Below are 14,284 nucleotides of genomic sequence, written 5' to 3'. Positions count from 1 at the left end.
CGACGTCCAGAGCCCGCCCTCTCAGGAACGAGATGCTCTGATGGGTGGTGACTTTATGACAAAGTATCATCCGACATAAAGTTGTGTGCGATGCAACCTTTGTGGTTGGTAGCGGCACAACAATCTGCAAGCCTGGGCATGGCATGGCATGGATGCATCACAAACGGCCAGGAGTCACCCGCCGGGGGATAGATCCAGGGCTAGGACAAGTGGGTACAGCCTGTACAGCGGCAGGGGTAGACTCCATAGCAAGAATCAGGGTCCCTGTTCGGTATCCTCCCCTGTAGATACTGACACAGCGCTAGCCAGGAGGTGCCATGAGGGCGAAGCAGCTGTAAATCCGACAAGCAAGTTAACGACGCACGCACGCTGTCTACAGGTTGTGTCGTACAGCGTATCGTCAATGGGTGCGGCTAATGTGATGTGATGTGATCTGAGAGAGGCAATCTTTGGGCCCAGCATTTAATTGCCGTCGACTCTTTGTTAGCGGAGGCCAGCAGGACAGTCAGCAATATCGGCAAATCGCACGGTATATTGAAATAAGATACTCTCGCGTCCTATGGGTTGGAATTATTCCATCCAGAAGTAGAAGCCAGACCAGACCAGGGCAGGGCAGGGCTATTTAATTCCATTAGGTTCACTGCTAATAACTAAAGATATTGCGGAGGCTTGCTGCCACGCGCTGGGCGCTAGCTTGGTGGAGATCTCCCTCTCTCTCTCTCATCAGATGGATATCATTTTGTAAGGTGAGTTGACCCTGAGACGCACCCCGTTCTGCGCCCTGGGCTGTTACTGTCAAAGTCACCCGCCGCATGCCAAATGTTCCCATCCCTCCGGTCTACTGAAAAACATTGACCCATTTGCGATCTTTGCTTGCAGTCGACTCTGTTGAGGCTGCTCTATTATCCCCGCTCTCTCTCAAGGTTACAAAGGCCTGGTCACTGTGGCGGACGGTGAGGTGTTGGGCTAATTGGCGTTGACAGCGGCCAGCTGCAGAAACACTGTACTCAGCACTGTGATTACCCAATGAGTGCAGCAGTGAGTGTCGAGCAACAGCCGCAAAGGTTAGTGCGTAAATACACCCCGATAGATTGTCCAAAATGATGAAGGCGAGAGCGTAAATAGGGCTTAGGTCAGCTCATTCTTGAATAAGTCCATTTACCTGCAGGTGAGCTTATGCTCTCGGAGGTGTGGACTATTTACAGTACAGCTGCACATCCATTGGAATAACGCCCGAGTCCCAGGTACAGTGCGACCTGTACCTCACACCCTCACTTCAGATCCCCTAGGTACCTGCGGCACTAACTAAAACTCCCTGTGTGCCCTGTAGTAGGCCTGTGCTGTGTCTCCGTCCCCAATAACAACGACTACCGTAACGAGGTATCGTTAGGTTAGGTCCCCCCTCAGATCAGAAGGACCACCTCAGTTCGGCTCGGTTCATTCTCAGTTTCGCAGTGTCTAGGTCTCTCTCTCGCCTTTTTTTGTCTTGATTGATTGATTTGATCTCTCTCCCTCAGACTAAAACTTAAACTAAACCAAACGGGCTCTCCATGTCCATGTCCATGTCCCCATGTCTATCCCGCTAGACGCCATCTCTTGTCATTCCCATACACATCCGCATTTTCCAATCTTGCTTTGTCTCTGTTTTCTTTCTTCATAATTCTCTCTACTATCAACTCTACTACGCTTCTTGTCCTCTGAGCTGCTCTGGTCCTCGTCCTGTTCTGTTCTGCTATACTCGATCCCCCTTCTACGCCCTGATCCAATATAGCGAGCACCGTCGTTTCGCCCTCCCCCCGACGAGACGAGTCGAGGTGAACCGGCGTCCCTCGCACCGAGCGGCCCCCTTTTGGCAAAGAGCCCCCCCACAGGCACAAGCACAAGCGTCTCCGACACGTCCATAGTTCACTCACTGTCCACTGTACTGCTCACCATCTCTCGAATCCTACATTTCCATCATTATCCCGCGCCCCGGGAAATTGTTGTTATACCGACTGCAACTGCAATTCCTCGCCTTTCTCGACTCGCACTCGCACTCGGCGCCCCTTTCTGTGTTCGTCATTGCCTTTCGGTCGTATACGCTATCATTTCGCTTCGTTTTACAGTACTTTCTTGCTCAGTACAACTTCCCATTTCCACGGCCTCGTTCGCTATTCCCACCCAGGAACAGCGCCTCTCAGCGACCAGATTGAGATTCGCCCCCTGGCTTTCACGATAGACTTTGCTCGGCATTGGATCGCATGCTGAGATCTTGAGACCCTCTCTAGCGCTCATAACTGCAAACGACGTTTTCCTGGTGCTCCATTTTCCAATATTCCACAGCTTTCGCCGCCACCGAGCAAAAAGAGATCCCCACGAGCCCAGACGCACCCAAACGTCGTCACGCATACTGCCGTCGGTCCCCGCAAGCACTTGAACTGTCCCGGGGCTCGCTCGCTGCTCCATATGGACGCCCAGACCACAACGGCCGAACCTCAACATCCTTATCCTTCCAGTCCTTGGACTTCTGCCTCGACGATATCATCGAGCACAACGAATCCGACGACACCATCGGCGACGAGTACTCACAGCGCTTCCGCCGTCGAGGGCTCCTTCTTCCCCGACCCGTCCGCCACACAATTCCATTCTCATCTCGATCTACTCCCCTTTCTCCTCCCACAACAGTCCAACATCTACCACGCTCAACTCCTCCACTACAATAAGCTCATCTCCCCATCCCGCGGCGGCGGCCTGCAGACACCGCCACTCCCTCCCGTCATCTCTGCTCCTCATATCCAGGCAGCGCCTCGGTCGCGATCTTCTAGCAAGGTGTCGCTAAGAGACGCCTCCGGTAAGGGGAGCACAGCTGGAGGCCATGGGAGTAGGTCACATCAGAATTTAGACAAGAGTCGATCGGTTGCCGCCTCCAAGGAGGTTCCGTCCAAAATGTCTTCAAAGCAGGCCGCCGACTCATCGAGGCATTTACCCCGACGATCCGCACCTTCGGCTCAGTCCCACTCTAGTTCAGTGCCCTCGACGCCTCACCAGCACGCTCGCCAATTTTCTCTTGAAGACCGCGAACCGTCGCCCACGGGGACAAATAACCATTCCCCGCGATCAGCTTATTCTGAGACACATAGCACGTTATCCTCGCTTCAGCCTTTACCGCCGCGAATATCGAGTTGCAAATACGAGACTGCCCAAATAAATTCTCGGAGGAGAATACCGTATTCGGTCGGCAATGATCGTCTGGAAAAGCTGGACTTGAGGACGGTCAAGAGCAAGTTGACCGAGGATGAGGAGCGAAAGTTAGCGACAGATATGAGAGAGGTCTACGACCGATTACTCCCCACCGCTGCTGTCGAGGAGAATCGCAAGAAGTTAGTCTCAAAGCTCGAAAAGACCTTCAACGACGAATGGCCAGGCCACGATATCCGCGTGAATCTTTTTGGGTCTTCCGGGAATCTTCTTTGTTCGGATGATTCTGATGGTTCGTCCACACCCTCAATCTGCATGATTTCCAGACTAACCCTATCTAGTGGACATTTGCATCACAACCGCATGGCGCGAATTGGAGGATGTCTGCATGATCGCCAACCTCCTAGCAAAGCGTATGTATCTTCCTCCAATCCGCCAACAATCCGCTAACATCAACAGGGGGGATGGAGAAGGTTGTCTGTATTTCGGCCGCCAAGGTGCCCATCGTCAAGATCTGGGATCCTGAACTGGGCCTTGCCTGCGATATGAATGTCAACAACACGCTTGCGCTCGAAAATACACGCATGGTTCGAACATATATCGATATTGACCCGAGAGTTCGAGAGCTTGCAATGATTATAAAGTATTGGACACGGAGAAGAATAGTCAACGATGCCGGTATGTTGTTTTGCGACCCCTTTGAACTTGTCTAACGGCTTGATAGCGTTTGGTGGCACATTAAGTTCCTACACATGGATCTGCCTGATTATCGCGTTCCTGCAGCTGCGCAGCCCTCCCGTTCTTCCTGCATTGCATCAGTCGCCACATAAGTTGCCCAAACCCGACGGTACTACCCCCGACTTCGCGGACGATATCGACAAACTGGCTGGTTATGGAAAGAAGAACAAGTCATCTACTGCGGAGCTTTTGTTTCAATTCTTTCGCTTCTACGCTCACGAGTTTGATTACGATAAGCACGTTCTCTCGGTGCGGCAGGGCAAACTGATCACAAAGCACGAAAAGAAGTGGCATTATGCGATCAACAATCAGCTCTGCGTGGAAGAGCCTTTCAATACTTCTCGTAACCTCGGAAACACCGCCGATGACTATTCTTTTCGCGGTTTACATATGGAGTTACGTCGAGCATTCGACCTGATTTCGGTGGCAAACTTCGAGGAGGCATGCGAGCAATATGTGTTCCCTAAAGAGGAGGAAAGAGTATGGTCTCGACCGGCACCGCAACCTCGACCTGCTCTGCTTAGGAGCTCCTCGCAGACACATTCAGGCCGAGGAGGTCGTGGAAACCACCGTGGCGGAAGACATAACAATAATTACCGAGGCGGAAATTCGAATCGACGTGCATCTGCAGGTGTTCCACAGTTCGACGCCAACAACAATATGTTTATGCAGCCGGTCAACATGGCGCAGGATCTACAGTGGTACCAAAACCAACAGTTCCAGTTTCAGTACGCACAGCAGGACCTCATGACTCAAATGGCGTTGCACCAGGAGAACATGCGACTATTGTATGCCAGTCAATCACCAGCGTTTATGCAGCATCAAGCCCAGGCTCAGGCTCAAGCTCAGGCCATGGGTCAACAGCAGCAACAACAGAGGATGTCTACAAGTACAGGATCTGGCCAGCAGCAGCCTCAACAGACATCAGATCGTTCCAGGACAAATTCGTTCGATAATCCGCCACTCACCGCTCCTCTTCGACCAGACTTGTATGCTCTATATGGAATGACTTTGGGCACGCCCTTCTTCCCCCAAGCTGGCGCAAGTTATGGAACGTATCCCTCATCTCCTGCTAGTACCTCGGGTGCTACCCAAGACTTTCGTCGCCCGCTTCAGCGAAATGGTATAAATAACGAAACAGGTGTCCAAGGATCCAACAGTGCTCTTCGTTCGCATTCGCAGCCCGCATCTCGGTCTCCGTCTACAGCACAAGCAGCTCCCGGTTATTTTGGTGCCCAATCTTACAATGGCCCAAGCCATTCTCGAGGTGTTAACGGCAACGCAGTTCCAAGCTTTATGCCTGATGATACAGAATTCGACGAGACTCCCAAGGCACACATAGACTCACCACAGTCGGAAGAGGGCAAATACTCTGTTTATTTGTCGGAAAGCCCAAGTCCCAGTAAGCAGCCTCAGCCACAGCCTGTGGCGAATGGTCTTGCTTTTGGGGATGTCTCCGGTCAGAGCCCCGGGCGACGACGCCTTTCGACAGATCAACTTCCTCAGACAATTCTCGACCGCCGAATGAAGAGGACATCCCGATCGCCTTCACCTTTAGGTCATGCACGAAATTTCTCATCGAACGCATCATCGGCACCTTTGGCGCAAGGCCCTTTTTCTGGAGGTCAAAACAAAAATCTTTCGCGCCCATTGGTTGTTAATGGATCTAGTCTCAAGACAAGCGTGACCCAAAGCCCACGCCAACCATCTTCGGGAACAGGTAGCACTACGTCGGATGAGTCGACCAACCTTGAGAACCCATTGCAGATTCACGCCTCAAATGGTATTCCCAGCTTTCCTGTTGATGGACCCGTCATGCCGCAGGCTGTACCTGACGGAGCTATGAACCAACAAGGTGCATACAACCCTGTTCCTGTAGTGGCCAATGGTTCCGCTGCCCCAATGATGGCTGCAGCTCCATCCACGGCTGACGATCCATCATTCCGCGATCGTATCGCAATGATGAGTGCTTACTACATGGCAAGTCCTCATATCGTACAGGACCCGATGGTGGCAGCGAACTCTCGATTGTCCCCTTCGACACGCCAGCGCCTGATGTCGCGTCAGCAGAATGGCATGATTGCTCCTCTTGATCTTGCCATTGCCGAGAACCGCATCAACAGGCCACCAGTTGGTCAAGATTTTGCTCATCTTTCACCAGTTTACGAGAACCGCACTCCTTCTCCCACAGTTCTTCGAAAGGATGGACCTTGGAAGTCAGAGAAGCAAAACAGTCCCAAAACAGGACGAGGAGATGGACCAAAATCCAGCCAGAAAACCGAAGAGCGAACTCAAGAGCCTCAAGAGGGTACAAAGTCTCAGAAGAACCAGAAGTCGGGTTCTCAAAAGGTCAATGGAGCCCGAGAAAACGGCCACGTTCGTGGAGCTAGAAGTGAAACCGACGGCGGTTGGCAAAAAGCAGGCAAGGGAAAGAAGAAGGGCGCCAACAACAACGCACAACAGGGAAATAGCGAGCAGCCCCCTAAGCACGAGTCGGAACGAAAGGGCGGTTAATCGATAGTCTCGATCTGAGAAGTGACGAGACACATCGACAATCCCTTTGACGAGTGTCTTTGGGATGAGCCTGCAAAGCAGGACCTTGATCTTAACCGGCAGTTTGTCATTTTGGATAAGGCAACTTGCAATGTTGGCACGCAATCAACGATTCACGATGACTTGAAAAGCCGAAAAGCATGAGGGGGAGAGCTGGCACATTGGAGATTATTCTGGATGGTTTCCAGATATTGACATATGTAGCAAGAGTGTACGATTGATGTCCAACGGTGTTACTCATAGCATTTATAACGCAGCGGTCTGCGGACTTGACATACAGATTGGCAACGTCGGGGGGCAGCATGGAAGAGCAGAAGGACAGCAAGGCCGGATCCGCTGGCTAGATGAGAGCGAAGATGGATGGTTGGTTGGGCGGCTGGTCGGTCGGTCTGGTTGGTTGCAAGCACACATGGAAACGAAGAGGCGTTGGCGTCTTTCTACACATGGCCGGTTGGGAGGAGGCGTTTTATATACACAGCTGCAATTGCATTTAAGACAAGTCCATCTTAGGGGGGGCAGGACAGCGGTTCATATCCTTACAGGCTGCATGGGCAAAGAAGGGTCAAGCGGTTTTTTTTAGATGGTTGTCAGTAAAAAGCATGGGCAGATGTAACGAAGCACAGAAAAGAGATAAATGAAAGTTTTAATGCATATTAGTTTCTTGAATTGCGAAGACCGGCCCATACTATGCAGATCATGATGAAGCATTCGCCATCTCCGCGGTCTCCACTCGGAGGTCCGCGGTGGTGATCTCCGGATCAGATAATAACTCGGGCTGCTCCACGATTTCTCGCCCTTTTCGTTCCGTACAAACGCCCAAAATCGGTGGGAACGATGCCGAGGTTCCGTCAACCTGAGACGCAAAGCACGATTACATGATGTATTATCCAATATTCTGCAGCTTCTCGCGCGGTAATTTTGGTTGACTCCCGCGAGCTTAGCAATAGAGGGGTTTCATTACTAAGGGCCATGGTTGTCTTTGAGAGGCTGAAATAGCGCTGACACATTGTTCCGTTAGTTGCCGTTTGATAGATCCGGTGTGTAAGTTGAAGTATAAAGACGTCGGTATGATTCCACTTCAAGGTCATTGTGTTTCTCACACTTGTTCTCATATCTCACTCTACTCTCATAATAAAAGAGTCTAACACATTCACGGATACACTATCAAGATGAGCATGCTTTCAGCTGAAGTCACAGAATGGGGCCAACCTCCCAAGTCCATCAAAGTTCCCCCTCCCGCAGCTCCAGTCCACGACAACGAGACAGAGATCAAAGTCCTCGCTGCAGGTCTTCACCAACTCGTCCGCACACGCGCAGCGGGAAAACACTACACTGCTACTGAACTCCCCCACGTTCCTGGCGTCGATGGCGTAGGCATCAATGTCTCAACCGGCAAGAAAGTCTACTTTTCTCTGCTTGGTACAAAGCAGGGCAGTTACGCCGAGATCGTCAATGCGCCCGTTCACAACATCGTTGAGCTTCCCGAGGGCGTAGACCCTGTTGTCGCAGCTGCTATGGTCAACCCCGTCATGGCGAGCTGGATGGCGCTGCGGAAGCGTGTTGATTGGACTGGCAAGGAGGGCAAACCTTACAAGGTCTTCATCAACGGCGTCACCAGCGCCAGTGGAAAGATTGCTATCAAGGTAGCTCGTCACCTCGGTGCTACAACCGTCGTGGGCGCTGCTCGCAACAAAGACGCGCTGTCAAAGCTCGATCTCGACGCCAGCGTTGTTCTTCAAGAACCCAACGCTACAGACTTCTCCGCCGCAGCAGACGCAGACATTGTTCTCGACTTCCTCTACGGACCGTGGCCCAATGCGTTCCTGTTGAGTCCCAGCACAGCTAGTGCTAAGAACCCTATTACGTGGATCAACATTGGGTCAATGGCGGGTGATATGGGCGATATTTCGGCTATGGGGCTGAGGAGGAGAGATGTCACGGTGCGGGGCTCGGGGCCGGGAGCATGGGATCCGAGGGAGTTGGGGGTTGAGACGGAGGGCATGTTGAAGGTTCTTGTGGGTTTGGGAGATGAGGGGTTGAAGAAGTATAGGATTGAGGATGTTGAAGAGGGTTGGGGTGATAAGGGGAGGGATAGAGTTGTTTTTGTGTTTGGTGAGAAGGCTTGAGGAGGGGGTGAGTGAGTATAGGGTGAGGAGGACGATAATGAGATTTTATGAACGGCAATGACATCAATTGACTGCTTTACCGTCGATGAATAGCAATTCTTCATAAGAATTCTTAGTTTGAAAACAATATGGAAATTATGAATAGTGGCATGATATTGAGTCAGTGTAGAAAGTGAGATCGAATGCTTCAATTCGATATTACCCAGTGTCGATGAAAAGTCCATTATCCTTTGACCACAGCTTTGCCCACTTTTGACTCCACGTAGAATCGGCAGCAGCTTCAAGGAGCTGAGGAACAAGTCATTTGCTGACAGATTTTCATTTTCGGGTTCCGAGAGATGAAATATGTCTTCTGAATGAACGCATTGGCTGCGGCTTGTCTCATCGCCATGCGAGGTGCGCAAAGACGAACTTGCTATGTTGTAGCCAGCCAGGGGCAGGCCAGAAAGCTTAGGACTTTTATCCTAAGTGATAAAAAGATTTAGGTAAATTGAGCCTAAGTTTAGAAGACTCTTTGCTGACTTTATTTTGACATCATTTTCCAAAGTCTTCTGAGGGAAGCCTAGCCCCAACAATAGAAACCGGGCATATTATGCTACAGAAATGATATCATCGCATAAAATGAGGCAGTTATAGAATGGCTTGTTATGCTTTCAACGCCTATCGATGGTTCTGACCGTTGAACGTTGCCTGGAATACGACGCATGTACTGTACGCACATGTTTCATGCATGCAGCTTTTGATGCCTGCTCTGCTGAAAAGCTTACACCGAGAAGAATAATGCCGATATAGAATCCAAATAGGGAATATCGTATTCATCGATAATACGGGCTTGTGATTGCTCTATGATGGAGACTTTGAGCAGTATGATTGACAAGTCCCTTGCCGTGGGCTATGTACGATGCAGTGGACCTTGACATCACATGCTGTTGTAAAAGGGAGCCTTAGAAGTTGGTCAAAACAAGTTTGGAAATAGAAAGAGATAAGCCAGTGGTCTTGAAAAGGTATTCAAAGCAGCTCATTCCGTGATATACCTAGGAGATGGTCCATCTCATAGTCCACTGATGAGTCCTTGATGAGTCCTATACCGCGATAAGATTGAGTGAGTTGAGACTCCTCCCCCGCAATGCATCTTACCTCTTTGCGCCAGATGCAGCAACGAACTTGCTGGGGATAGAGATCCACTGAACAAGCAGGCATTGCATTCCCATAAATGTCATGCTGATTGCATCAGTGATTGACAGTGTAATTTCTGTAGGCAAGTACTGTATCATGGATACTTTCATCTGGCGCCTCTTACAGTTGCTCAACTCTATTCATCTGCCTCTATCGGAACGGTCCGTACTGTCCCAATCCTATGAAGCAGTTCTTCTCCGAATTAAATCAACATTCGTTTCCTCTCACCGTCTTCTCATAGACTCGCATTAGTTTTTACGACCCCCTCTCTTCATCACAGTTGCACAAGAGAAACTAAGAGTTTATGGGCGCCCGCTAATAGAGGCCCAGACGCCAAGTTGTAATTGCCCCAGTTTTCAACCCCAGCTTCGTCAGAACCCCCAGAAGAGCCAGAGGCTGAGGGAGAGTCCCAACCCACCTTTTAAGACCCAAGCGTCCTCCACTTTCTGTCAATGACTTCCCGGGTCCCGATCTCGACCTTGCATTGACTCTGATCTCAAGAGGACGACAATAACTAACGATCTAAATCACCGAGTCTCGAGGTCTCGCTTTTACGGTCGACAGCTACAATCCTCACTTGACTCGTTAGAACACCTTCGCGCGCCTGATCTTCCCAGAGGAGTTTGGTTCGAACGTGGCAATACCAGTTCCAGCCGTCTGGAACCCTCCACCAACGTCGCACCAAAGATCCGACAACCCCGGCCGTACGGACGATCCAGTAACGCCTTCGACTCTACATACACGAAACAGCTAGAGACCTGATCCGCATCTCGAATACGTTACAGTCCTCACATACGTTACCCTCCGGCGAGGCACCTCTTTGCCACGCTGTGACTACAATGCTGTGGTCAGGCGTTGGCATTGACGCTGCGCTCCTCATCGCGGCCTGATGCGCTCCCTCCGAAACTCCGTCCCAACCGGCGACAAACAATCTAATTTTTCCATGAGGGTCGACATGGTCTCAAGAACATCTAGCGATGGCCCTCCACCCAGAGGCGGCCGACAATGGACCAAGTCATTGATCGACAAGATCCCGAGACGAGGGGTATGCTGGTCAAGTTCATGATCAGAGGGCTCATACTGACCAAGTGGTATAGAAGATAATCAGTCAACATGCCCCCGAAACTAGTACCTCCGACCTCGACCTTCATCTCAGATCTCCAGATAGCCACACCACGAATTCTTTAGAAAGCCAAGAAACCCAAATCCGACAACTCCAGACCATTCTTCAACGGATGCCTCGCAACTTTCCTACTACGCCCAACCATGTCGACTCAGCCTACAAAGATTTCACCAAATACAAGGAACAATGTGCTACGCTATGTCGACATATTCTCACAGAAGAACTCGGTCGCGGTTCTCGTAATGGCGGCGACCTGCCCCGCCGTGACTCAACCGTAGAATCTCCGCAAAGTCCTAGCCAGATCTACGATACAAGGAGTTCCTTCAGTGGGAGAAGTCTAGCCGAGGTTGTCTCTGGAAGTGTTGGAAAGAGTATACACCACACTGATGCCTGGCTGACCTCTGTGCGCGACTGGAAGAACTACCTCGAGTCCCTTGCCGATGCCTGCCGGACGAGTCTAATTGAGACCTACAAGAACAACGAGCGCGATGCAACGCCGGAACAAGTGGAAGCCCTGTTCACGAATAAGCGTTTTCGAAAGGAGGCTGTGCAGCGAATGCGCAATGCCAGTGTAACCCGGGTCATGTCGGCAGATCCCCAATTCGTGTGTGGTCCTGGTTAGATATGCAAGAGACAACAGCTGACAAATTGTAGTTTCCAAAATATGAAATGCGCTTTTACGATTACGAGAGAATCAAGCAGGAGTTGAACGAGATTCGACAGCTTTTGCAAACAGGAGAGTCTGGCATCTCACCTGACCGGACCATCAAAGAGTTTGCAATCTCGCAGCGCGGCGATGCTATACTAGAGTTCGCCAACAATGCGCCTGGATGTAACCACAGCGATCCAGCACTACGTTTTCGTGTCTCGTCTTACATGCTCGCTGAGACGTCACCTATCTTTGCGCGCATGTTTTCAGGGCACTCCAGCAGTCTTCACCTTTACGACGATGACGATATATCGACACTGCTCCCGTTACCCCCAACAAAATATTTCTGTAAGGATGGCTCCGAAGCCAAGCTTTACCGCATGCCGCAGGTTGAGTTGAACCACCTGGGTTCTCTGGAGATTCTATTACACGCAGCACACATGCATAACGAAATGGTTCCACGAGAAATCGAGTTCGAGCAGTTCGTTGCTATCGCCGAGTGTTGCATGCGATACAAGAGTACTTCACCTCTGGAACTCATCGTTGAACATCGATGGCTGCCACAATGGATGCACAAGGGTGCTGATGACATGCCTGATGGGCTCTTGGTCATCAGCTACGCATTTGGACTCCGTCGACTATTTTCCCGCATGTCGAAGACTACGATTCTGAACCTTGTGGATGAGAAAGAGCTATTAGCTAAACCCTGGCCACAGAAAATCAGGGATAAAATATGGGCAGTTCGTTGCGCGAAGATGGCACAAATTCACGAATGTTGCGTCAGTACTATCCGAGAATACATGCGGGAACCAACACACAATACGTTGGAAGGCTCGGAAGAGCTTTCATTAGATACAAGAGCCAGCTTTTCCTCGGACAGTTTACCACCGACGATGCTGACGAGTACACCAAGATGTCCCAAGGGCAGCCATTGGTGTGACGCCACGAACCTCGGATGGCTGATGCTACTTTACAATGAGATGAACCTCCTGCCTCATATCATGGCGCCAGATGTTTTGTCTCATTTACCGAGGACACAGCCACAGTCGAAGAGTTTGGCGCAGATCGTGGATGCCTTGAGAAGGATTCCTACGCCGCCAACACCAGTCCATCGAGGGGTGTGTGATCCTGGGCCCATGTTTCGCTCTGCTATCAGTGATATTTATAATAGCGTGCTTGGCCTGACACTATTTGACATCAGTGGGAAGAGCCACGGTTGGGGACTCTCGAAGCACAGAGAACGAGAACCTCAAACCCAGCTCAACAAAGGCCTTGATCGAATGGCTGCACCCGACCCGAACTACAGCGTTGCTACCGAGTTCCCCGAGATTGTTCGCCTTCGTATCTTATGTCAACTAGACGAAATCGACGATCTTCACACAGCAGCCATGATCAACCGCGCATACTATGAGACCTACAAGAAGCATGAACTGTATCTAATGAGAAACATTCTCCGCATGGATCGCAAACGAACAGCGACTCGCAGACACATACCAATCGGTCCTACCACCAACGAAGAGAAGGTTCTTAGAGATGAATCGGAAGTGTTGAAGCGCACGCCAGCGGATACTGCAGACGGCATCACTCTTCACAGCGTTGTTGAAACAGAAGGAGACTACACAGACTCCGACTCGGACAGTGATAGCCTTTATTCAACTTCAGTGACTCGATCAGCTGCTACTACAAGCACAACCATCAGGGGCCGTGATTACCAGGGATCGTCAGACCCTGCGCGGATCACGGATAGCCCCGCACGGACACCACGGGCCCGGACCGGGACACCCACGTCAAGATCCACTGGCATCGGATCTCCGACGACCCCTCGGCAGGCCGTATTTGACCCACCACCGCCTCCGACCACGGCACCACCACCTATAACCACAATCGACGAACCTCCTCTCACAGTTGAGGAAGCAAACAGGATTCTTTGGCCAGAAGACGCCATCCGAGCTGCCGAGTCACCGTTACCAATAGGCCCGACAGGTATAGAAGGCATTCGCGAAAAATTCCGCGCCGGCGATCCCGCGTTTGACGCGGGCCTTGAAGAGAAGACCCTTGTGCCGACTGGCGAAAAGCAGCTCCGAAGTGAACATGACAGACAGGTTGGACTACTGAAAGGTGGTGATCCTTCAAGTAAATGATGCAAAAGATCTACATGACATTTATACGTTTGCATACGCAATTTTGGAACATCTGCATATATAGCGAGCGATTTGGATGGACATGATATATATGTATTGTGGTCTGGCGCCCAAGAGCATGGCGTGGCATGGCAAGCTGATACCCTCTGGCGCTTGAGGAGTTGAAATGTTGTATATTTGACATTATTATATATTGATCGACCATGGCTTATTTGGCCTTAAATAAACTTGTTTTAGAATATTTACATGCGCGTCATACCTCCTGCTTTTGCTTGTGCTATGACATAACTAACTTGTCTCATAGTGATGTTGTGCTTTAGCGCCATGATCGGCAAGCATTGCACTCTTTCAAAGTCTCGAGTTCTTGAAGTTCTGTTGCGTCTGTGGCTGATTTGATTCATTCTCCATGTTGAACTTTCCGACTTTCTCCTCATTCATCTCACAAATTTACTCATCGCACCAATCAATATGGACTATTATCAACGCATCAAATGTTTCCAGTCATGCCATCGGAAGTCAACACATGCAAATGTTAAAATCTGTTCCTCCTGGGTATACTCACGGAGTCAAATGTTCAGTAAGTGTGATCCAGTAAGGAATA

The 14,284-nt window shown here is 50.6% G+C and overlaps 3 protein-coding genes across 3 annotated transcripts; all 3 read left to right on the top strand.

The window, feature by feature from the left end:
• Positions 1-1,370: 1,370 nt before the first annotated feature.
• Positions 1,371-7,162, top strand: FVEG_00288 (hypothetical protein). Its single transcript, XM_018886727.1, has 4 exons — positions 1,371-3,469; positions 3,519-3,590; positions 3,637-3,855; positions 3,902-7,162. Exons 1-4 carry the CDS (start codon positions 2,446-2,448, stop codon positions 6,427-6,429), a joined length of 3,843 nt encoding a protein of 1,280 aa, XP_018742337.1. The 5' UTR covers positions 1,371-2,445; the 3' UTR covers positions 6,430-7,162.
• A 120-nt stretch (positions 7,163-7,282) lies between these two features.
• On the top strand, positions 7,283-8,800 carry FVEG_00289 (hypothetical protein). Its single transcript, XM_018886728.1, has one exon. It carries the CDS (start codon positions 7,638-7,640, stop codon positions 8,592-8,594), a length of 957 nt encoding a protein of 318 aa, XP_018742338.1. The 5' UTR covers positions 7,283-7,637; the 3' UTR covers positions 8,595-8,800.
• A 1,412-nt stretch (positions 8,801-10,212) lies between these two features.
• FVEG_14627 (hypothetical protein) lies at positions 10,213-14,044 on the top strand. The gene is made up of 4 exons (XM_018903559.1): positions 10,213-10,815; positions 10,868-11,497; positions 11,548-13,931; positions 13,988-14,044. Exons 1-3 carry the CDS (start codon positions 10,660-10,662, stop codon positions 13,681-13,683), a joined length of 2,922 nt encoding a protein of 973 aa, XP_018742339.1. The 5' UTR covers positions 10,213-10,659; the 3' UTR covers positions 13,684-13,931; positions 13,988-14,044.
• The last annotated feature ends 240 nt before the right edge of the window (positions 14,045-14,284 follow it).

Source organism: Fusarium verticillioides, chromosome 1 (genome assembly GCF_000149555.1).
Source record: "Fusarium verticillioides 7600 chromosome 1, whole genome shotgun sequence".
In the NCBI taxonomy this organism is placed as follows: Eukaryota; Fungi; Ascomycota; class Sordariomycetes; order Hypocreales; family Nectriaceae; genus Fusarium; species Fusarium verticillioides.
This window is presented reverse-complemented; position numbering and strand designations above follow the sequence as displayed.

What these genes read in the sequence shown, in the direction of transcription:
- FVEG_00288 (XM_018886727.1), top strand. Translation starts at nt 2,446, where the DNA reads ATGGACGCCCAGACCACAACGGCCGAACCTCAACATCCTTATCCTTCC. An exon ending in TTGTTCGGATGATTCTGATG is followed by an intron (nt 3,470 to 3,518) that starts GTTCGTCCACAC and finishes AACCCTATCTAG; the next exon opens with TGGACATTTGCATCACAACC. An exon ending in CGCCAACCTCCTAGCAAAGC is followed by an intron (nt 3,591 to 3,636) that starts GTATGTATCTTC and finishes TAACATCAACAG; the next exon opens with GGGGGATGGAGAAGGTTGTC.
- FVEG_00289 (XM_018886728.1), top strand. Translation starts at nt 7,638, where the DNA reads ATGAGCATGCTTTCAGCTGAAGTCACAGAATGGGGCCAACCTCCCAAG.
- FVEG_14627 (XM_018903559.1), top strand. Translation starts at nt 10,660, where the DNA reads ATGCGCTCCCTCCGAAACTCCGTCCCAACCGGCGACAAACAATCTAAT. An exon ending in ACAAGATCCCGAGACGAGGG is followed by an intron (nt 10,816 to 10,867) that starts GTATGCTGGTCA and finishes CAAGTGGTATAG; the next exon opens with AAGATAATCAGTCAACATGC. An exon ending in TGTCGGCAGATCCCCAATTC is followed by an intron (nt 11,498 to 11,547) that starts GTGTGTGGTCCT and finishes GACAAATTGTAG; the next exon opens with TTTCCAAAATATGAAATGCG.